A 9,288-nucleotide genomic window follows, 5' to 3' on the forward strand; every position below is an offset into this window, starting at 1 on the left:
AAGGAAGGAAGGAAGGAAGGAAGGAAGGAAGGAAGGAAGGAAGGAAGGAAGGAAGGAAGGAAGGAAGGAAGGAAGGAAAGAAACACTGAAAAACCATTAGCCAATGAGTTTAACTTTGATTTCTGGTGAAAATTCTGGAACTTAAAATATTAAAGAGATGATTGATGAGCACATATAAATGAGAAGCATTGATCAAAACTACTCAGTATGGCTTTATCTAGAACAGATCAGGTCAGATTAGATTCATTTAGGTTTTTTTCAAGATTTCTAAACTGGGAAAAGAGGCAAATTATACCTATAATTTGCCAAGATGTAGCAATGTATTTGACAAATTTTCTCATGCTAGCCCTGAGAAAAATATGGAGAAATCTGGGCTAAACAACAGGAAAGCAAAGTGGACTCAGGTCTTATTGAATGATTGGAAATTTGGGAGAAAAGAATATAGAGATATGGACAGAGACTGCAGGGAGTCATCCAAGTTCCACCCTTCTGATAGGTTGGACAACCAATTAAATGTATATAAGAGAGAGAAAGAGAAGAATGGAAAGTTCTCTCAAGTGTAGGAATAAGTTAGGGATAGTCTGAGTTCTAGGGTTAGTTGAAGAAAGGAAATTTTGAGAGAAGCCCTGGGAAAGGATTCTGGGTAGAAAGGAATTATTGATCTACAACTGGAAATAACTGAACTTCACTTCCTTCTTGGATTTTGACCAAGCTGGAGGGAGGTTTTGTCTCTGCCTACAATTCCCATCAAGCTGAAGAAAGAGTTTTATAGTTTTGTTCTAAGAGATTCTCCCTGGACAGTTAAGATTTTCATGAAGAAAATCTTTGACATCCAGGGAGAGGGTTTGCTTGGAAGAAACTAATTTCCCTGAGACCAGTCTTTATCTGGCAGTGATCCATCTAGCAGAATTCTATTGGCTAAGGTAATTCAAAGCTTTCCACCTATAACTTTGAGTTACTTAGTACAGAAGCCAAACCCAGAGGTTTCCCTTTTCCCTTCCTTATTAATTATTGTTATTGTTAGATTAAATCAGATAACCCCATTTTTGGGGTTGTCTTAGATAGCACAAAGAGATTAAGTAGGACCTATACAAGAAAATGAAGGCTCTCTTTTTCAAAGAGATGGTTGGGTGAAGTTAGTTTGGATAGATTTAGGGTCATACCTACCAGTTCCTTTTATTCCTTTTTGTAAAATAAACTTCATTTTTATAAACCAAGGGTTCATGCTTCACTGGCCCTGGGGAGTTCCTAGGTGGGTTGTAACACCTAACATCCCTCTAGGACTCCTCCATAAGACGAAAGAACAATGTGAACAAAAACATAAAGATATAAAAAATAGGACACATTCAGGGAATTTAAGTAGTCTGATTGGATCACAGCTTAAAGTACTAAAAAAGTTTAGAAAGCCTAGTTAGGACAAGATCATGAAAGCTCTGAAAGACTTAGCATGAAGAATTGGAAGTCCTGTTCCCTCATTTTAAAAATGAGGTAGTTGAAGCTTAGGGAAATTAAGTGAATTGGCCAAGATCACATGATATACTTAATAACCTTTTGAATTAGTTCAAGCCTTGCCAGAAGGATTGTTACAATAGAAACTAAGTCCTCTAACCTCAAAGTCAGTCTCTTTCCACTCTAAGGATTTTGAATGCCTGGAAAAGAGAGCTAGATTTTATTTGTAAAGCAATTGACAAGTCATTTGGAGGTTTTTAAATCATGAGATGACATTTCCATACAGAACTATGTTAATCAAATGCCAAATGTTGAGGAAAATGTCTTTAGTTCCAGTTATCAGTGAATGCCTGGTAATGCATTTAGATATAATGTCATAGTTGCAAAGTCTCAATTAGAAATTACCTCAGTGATTGTGTAGTCCAAATCCTGCATTTTACAGATGAGGAAACTGGGATCCAGAAAGAAGTGATATAGCCAAGGTTATATAACTGGTTGGTAGCAGAGCAAAGGAGACCCAGGTCTGCTGACTCCCACTCAAGAGTCTTTCTGTTATGCCAAAAATATCTTTCATGTCCAAACTATAATCACTCCCAAAATTTGAGAATGAGAAAACTAAGCATTTGTTTTTGACAATTAGATCTTTCATTTATTTGTTTGTTTGTTTGCTTAATTCTCTCACAGGAAGACGCAGATGTGGAGTGGAAGTTTGCCCGAGCTAAGCTTTGGTTATCTTATTTTGATGAAGGTCGGACTCTACCTGCTCCTTTTAACCTAGTGCCAAGTCCTAAATCATTTTATTATTTCATAATGAGAATCAAAATGTGCCTCATAAAACTCTGCAAATCAAAGGCCAAAAGCTGTGAAAATGACCTTGAGATGGGCATGCTGAATTCTAAGTTGAGGGTAGGTGGCAACTTCATTTTGGTGGTTGTTGGGTTTGGGGTTTGTTTTTTGTGTGTTTGCTCTTGTGATTTTGCTTTTGATATTGACATGTAATAGAAGAATGAATTTAAAAAAAACTAGAGACAGCAGAAGATGAAAGGACCTGTTCTACTTTCCTCAGCACTGTTCAGCCCCTAATTCAAATCTTTGTTTAATAATTCAGGCTAAAAAGGTAGTTCAAGAATGTAAGGAAGCATTTGAAGAGAGTAAGAAATGGTTTACAGTTAGACAATCAGGCCAGGGATCTGGCAAAGCTTTAAAGTCACAGAAACTTGACAGGTTGTTACCTCTCTTCTTGCCCATGTTTACACTCTCTCTCCCCAACCCCATAAGTCCCCAGATTCCCCAAGGTGCCTCACAGTAGCATTCTTCTCAGACCTGCTTTCCTCCCTACCTTCTAGAGACACAGGACATCTGTAATCCCTGGGAGGGATTACAATGCCGAGGATTTTAGGCATTGTGATGGGCCAATGGAGGATATATTAGAAGTCAGGTGGAAAGTCTCCAGAGTTCTTCAAATGACACCATATGGTGTGCTGATCTACTGGGTTTAAGTAAATAGAGCAGACTATGTGTGATTGTATGTTTATCAGTGTGTATGTATGTACATATGTATGTATATTTATATATGCATATGTGTATATCCCTATATGTAAAGGGCCAGATATGTCTAAGGTGCCATAAATTATATAGGATGGATCATGAAATTCTCAAAGCAAAAACAAAGTAATTTTATTTTACTTTATATATATACATACATACATACATATATATATATATATTTCTCCAGGGCTTTTGTGGGCAATTTATGGTGCCTAGACACATTCGTTCCCCAGCACTATTCGTAATCCTAGCTCAACCAGAAGAAAGTACATATGTAGGAAACAGCCAACCAGAAGAAAGTACATATGTAGGAAACAGATAGATCTTCACATAGCAAACAAGTGCAGGAAGGGTGCTTACATGGAAGGTCATATATATAGTAAACAAAGCTTCCTAACTTAATTTCTTGCACTTAATTTGTACATAAAGTTAGCAAACCTTTTCTGGTTGTAAACCTGCTCTACGTAAGCATCACAAACTGAAAAGAAATAACAGCAGTATTTGAAATCTGGAAAGTTTAGAAATTACTAGTTTAAAATAAGAGTTGGGTAGTCTTTCATCTAAGGCATGTTATGAGGTGCACCCAGAATAGTATAAAGGAAATATACCTTCATTTGGAAAATACAGACCCAATTCATAGGGTCTTTAATATGAATGTAATTAGCTGAAGTTAAAAAATATATGGAGTGGTATGTGTTACTCATAACTTTCAGTGAACAGATGCAGGCTTCATAGTCTATAGACTTGAATTTTTTCGTTGGTTTAAAAGATTCTCTTGATTTGAATATTGCTTAAAATTTCACTTTTTCCTTAGATGTTGAGTAGCTTGACTCTGATCTGGCATGAATGAGCCCTATAGCTTCTAATGTTGGTCTCAATGTACTTTCATTGACAAACATATATATCCACACAGATGCTGTCCAAGTTCCAATTTGTTTATTGTTACAGAAATCTCGCTACCAGAGCAGCATGGGGAATGCTGACAATCTTACTGTGAAGAACACATTCAGTAAACCCACAAGATATCAGGTAACAATTCTCTTCTAAAAAGATAATGTGAAGTTCAAGCAAGAATCAATGAAGGAAACCTTGATTAAAAACATAGCTCATTATTACATAGATTCAATTCAAAGATATCAGTGGTCTAATCATGCCCTCTAACAGCTTCCTAGTTAATACTAGATCTATAGTCTGATACCAGTGGCATTAAAGCAGTAGTATCCACATTGTGTCTCCCGAGCCAGTATCTTTGTCATTGCTGCTATTGCTGCTCCTGATGATGATGGGGTAGTGGTGATGGCTAGCCTTTATATAGCACTTTTAAGGTTCACAAAGCATATTTGACCTTTTATCTCATTTAACGATAATCACAACCCTATGAGGTAAGTGCTCTATGATATCTATAAGCTGTTGAAGCACAGATGACATCATCAGTGGCTAAAGCAGATAGGAACTTATGTACAACCTTCACCATTATAAGGATGATATTAGAAAATGAGTATTGTTTTATTAGTTTAGAGATAAGAAGTGAAGAAGTTGGCTTGAGGAAGAATTGGAGTTTCATACAGAGCTGAGAGAGAGTGTTAATTTCAGATGTTAACAGTTGTAATGGGTTTTCTTTTTTTCTTGTGACAGTTACTTCTTCTGGGTGTGGCAGTTTGACAATTAGTCTCTGGCAGTTGGCAGAGGCACATAGGGATTTCCTCTCTCAGGGCTGGCAAAGGTAACATCTTTGCCTCTCTCTCTGTCTGAGTGAAAGACCTGAAGGAAATTAGTGTTTTCTTTTCCAACTTGAGAAACACTATTGATTATCTTATTACTGTTTATTGATTGATTAAACTCTGAGAAGACCAAAGAAACCATAGTCTTTGGTTTGGACTCTTAGTTTGTTAAGGCTCAGAGTCCTAACTTGATTCTTGTTGAGACTCAACCAACTAGCCTCTATTATTTTTATAACTTAAAGGCGACGTAAAGACTTGTAAGGATAATAGTGGTAATTTTATTTAGAATAGTATATATTTGGGTTAGTCAGATTGGGGAGGATTAGTGTAGCCTGTGAAACACAGGAGAAGCTTTCCTTGTGGAAGCAGGGAGTTTTATTTGGGTAGAGTTAGAATCCCTTAGAATTAGAAATCTTTTTTATCCTTATATAATTTAAATAGTTTATTTTTCTATAACAAGAGTCTCTTTAGCATTCCTCGCACCTGGCCCAGAAGGGAAGTTCATCTATGAGCTTTGCTTCACTTTATCACTAAAGATAGTTTTGTTTACATTTATCAAAAGTATCTGAAACAATTTTGAACATTTATTTCCATAGTTTTTGCCCTTTATTTTTGTAGCTCTCCCAATATTATTTTTATACCATGACATTAAGAAAATGTCAGCCTGTCTTAGCCAATGCCTTGGAATTGATGTATTACCAAAAACTGATCCTCATCTCATATCCATAGACACACATGAACTGCATCTCATCCTTTCATATACAAGTGATGTTCCAGTGTGTTTTAGCTATATGTGTCACTGTGACTTGTCTGGGCATGTCTTATAGAGTCATGTTTGGGTATTCTGTGAATCAGCTCTCAGTCTAAAAGAGCAGACATGCTAGTCAGAGAACTGCTGAGTTCTCCTCTTGGCTTCTGGAGGAAATATACTCCAGAATGTAGATCAACTTATCAAGCATTTATTCTACCTATAATTTGCAAAGCATAGTGGTAGTTATTTGAGATACAAAGTCAAAATGAAACTATTTCTGCCTTCAATGAGCTTATGGTATTCTGCTAGGGAATAAAGGAGAGAGAGTGAGAGAATTATAATTTGAAGGAGAGAGCACTGATAAATAATGGGATCAGGAAAATCTTTCTGTAAGAGATGGCCTATAATCTGATTCTTTAAAAAAAAAAACCTGGATATTTTGTGAGGCAGAGAATAATTTTAAAAAGAGAAGAAAAAGAAAGTTAAAATGCAAGGAAAAATGGAGGGCTCATTAGTTCAATTTCATTGGTCACAGAAGGGTCAGATCTTACATCTGTGATGTGTGTGATGGACTGAGAAATTCAGCATGATATTTGATCTCCTCCAGTCCTGGCATTCAGAGTTCTAAAGTGTCACATCTCTCCAAAAGGAATTATTACTTGTCAGTGTGATGTGAAAGGAAATGATCTAAATTGTCAAGGTGAAAGTCTGAACAAAAAGGACAGATCACAGTAAGAAACTAGAATTTACTGTAATTGAATTCATATCTGAAAACAGAGCATGAGAATTTCACTTTACCCAAAAGATGTGTTATTAAAAAAAACACAAAGGGACTGAATTTGGGTAGAGAACTTTAGTAAAGCCTGCTACTTAGAGAAATATTGTACAAAACAAAGCCTTGCTCAGACCCCCAATTTATCTTTTGAATAAAACAGAAGGAATAATCATCATAAATCTTCCCAAAAATTCACACTTAATTATCCAGGGCAATATTATGAAGGTATGGATTTTTTCTTTTTACTTCTTCCAACATTCTGCCAGTTGCCTATCTGGTTTCTTGGTAGCACCTTTATTACATATTACCAATAGAATGTAAGTTCCTCAAGAAATATGGATTATTGCATTTTTTATTTCCTTTTATTATATTCACAACATCTACTACATTGTCTAGCACTTAATGCTTGTTTGTTGGTTGGTTATTTTAAAAGTTGTGTTTTTTTTTATTTGTCTCCCATAAGAATTGTTTGGGTTTGTTTTTTTTTTTTTTCTTGAGAAAGAAAGTAGAACTCTTGACTTCATTTGGTAAGTGTGTTGTATTTTATTATTTCTTTCATTCATTCATTTAATTTCTCTGACCCTCAGTTTCTCCTTCAGTAAACCATATTAGTTCACATTTATATGGTCCTTTAAGATTACCAATGAGTTTAACATGACTTGATCCTCACCACAATGCAGTGAAGTAAGTACCACTAGGATTGTAAATGAGGTAACTGAGGTTCAGAGAGGGAACTTACCCAGGAACATGTTCAAGGCAATATTCAAAGCCAGGCCTCTTTTGATTCCAGGTCAAGTATCCTATACTGTGACATGTTGCCATTGAAGTGAGAATAAGTTGACCAAATCTTCCAACTTTGACACTGCAGTTCTAACAGGAGGATAATACATGGAGTCACTTCAACTACCTTATCTGACAAAAAGTCTGCATTAGCCATCCCATTGATGTTTGTTAGAAATATTCTTTTTATTGGCATAATGAAAAAGAGGATGTTTGCCTAGAGGGTAAAATTCTGAGAGATAACATTTGCCTCTTAATATTCTCATACTGCTCCTTGATGTGAATTTCAATTCATCATTTCAACTCCACTTAGAGTCAATGGAAAACCAATGAATAGGGAATGGAGCACATTAGTGACTAGAGTTCCAGCCTTTAGTTACTGTCATCACAGATTTCACTTGTTCCCCTCTCCTCTAACCAAGTGGAGATTCAAGCCCTATGAAGAAGAACTTTCAGGCTTCATTCAGTAGCTTGACCCAGCTGGCATCTTCTTGAGGAGAGTAATTATAAATATAGCCTCTATCTTGAACTTGGGGCTGTAATTGAATATACCTCCACATGCCAGGTGCCAGATAAGCAGTTAGAGGGATTTAATTATACTATTAAGAAGCAGCACATCATTAAAGGCTTTATGCTCTTATCTGAACACATTCCCTATCACCAGTGGATGAAGCTGGGATCTAATTATGACCTGTTCTAAGGATTGTCAGTGTACTCATTTTAAGGCATTTTGTCAACTTTAGTCAGTTAGGAAAAAGAATTTTTTTTTACATTTTCATATCATTCAGAGAAGATGATAGGTAAACTATATTTCTAAGAATTAAGAAAACCCAGACTGATTATAGTCAACATCTGTTCTGGGTTTAATGCAGAAGCAAGTAACAGAACATTTTTTGTGAATGTTTATTTAGGATCCAAAATCAATTCTTTATAAGTCCTACCATTCTGAGCACCTTCCCTCTGAGCTGATTTCATTTAATTCAACTCAGTCAGCATTTACTCAAGAAGCTAATACACCTGTAAATTTCTCAAAGATTACACAGTTTGGATTAATGAGAGTCAGGAAGCTTAAGCCTGGCTGTTCCAATTATTTGTGTGAGGTCTCTGGGTTATCAATGAATCTGCAAAATTTAACTCATGATGAACTTCACTGAATGTATCAGGAAGAATTCTAGAGCCTTGGAAATAGATTGTGTAGATAAGGAAGAAGAAAAAAAATTCATTTGGCTTCAATATCAGAGCAAAGTTATGAAGAAATGTCAGGACACAGAACTCAGCAGCTTTCCTCCCAGCACTTTCTGAGTGACCTTGGATTCTTCATGTAATCTTTCTTTCTTTTGATTTCTCAGTCTGTACAATGGGAATAGTGAACTTTGAACTGATAATGAAGAATGGGCTAAAGACATGAGATGACCTCTCAGGCTATGCTGTTATGTTCATTACATTTGAGTCTCAAGCCTTGCTTCAAAATCATACACTCTAGTAAATTTTCTGTCCCTGCCCTTTTAGCCTAATGTGGGGAGGGAGGCTGAGGTTTCCTGAATTCAACACAAAGAGATGAAGAACTTTTTAAAAAATATTTCAGAAGTTTGTAACATTTATAGAGTTATTTATATAATATAAAAATATATTAGTATATAGTATATAGTTATTTATTTATACTATATATAAATTATGTAATTTATACTATTGCCTCTTATCTTCTTCCTCATGACCATTTATAGTTTGGGGATCTCATTCTTTCCTCAACTCCCTGTCACCCTCTAGGACTTCTCTCTGGGTAATTACAAAGCAGCAAGCAAAAGCAGAGAGCAATGAAAACTCATTCTGATCATCCCCATCAGGATATGCCAGAATTTCTGTAACATTCTGAGCAAAACAAAAGTAGCTAAGATTACTAAGACAACCATTCTTTTTCAAATTCCCCTAGATATTTTTAAGTTTTCATCCTGTTGAGATTAAAATTAATATACAATAACTATTCTATTTTATAAAGCTTATTAATGATAACTAAAGTAAAAAAAAGCTAGCTAACTAAGATGCAGTCATGAGAAAAAGAAAGATCAAGAAGGTGGAGTTACAGAACTTATAAACAAACAAACAACATAAGCATGCAAGGTAGGAGTGAAGGAGGAAAGGGATTCTGGGAGATGAAGTTCAAAGGCTCAAGAAGTTGTTTCTTCTTCTTCTTCTTCTTCTTCTTCCTCTTCCTCTTCCTCCTCCTCTTCCTCTTCCTCTTCCTCTTCCTCTTCCTCTTCCTCTTC

The 9,288-nt window shown here is 35.8% G+C and overlaps 1 protein-coding gene across 1 annotated transcript in view; it reads left to right on the forward strand.

Annotated features, from left to right (window-relative positions):
• TRPC7 (transient receptor potential cation channel subfamily C member 7) overlaps positions 1-9,288 on the forward strand; it is a 403,356-nt gene that overhangs the window by 381,839 nt on the left and 12,229 nt on the right. Inside the window, exons 9-10 of the mRNA XM_044659937.1 lie at positions 2,134-2,355; positions 3,946-4,026. Coding sequence (XP_044515872.1) covers positions 2,134-2,355; positions 3,946-4,026 — 303 coding nt within the window. The remainder of the gene's footprint in view (positions 1-2,133; positions 2,356-3,945; positions 4,027-9,288) is intronic.

This window comes from Gracilinanus agilis, chromosome 2 (genome assembly GCF_016433145.1).
Source record: "Gracilinanus agilis isolate LMUSP501 chromosome 2, AgileGrace, whole genome shotgun sequence".
Taxonomy (NCBI): Eukaryota; Metazoa; Chordata; class Mammalia; order Didelphimorphia; family Didelphidae; genus Gracilinanus; species Gracilinanus agilis.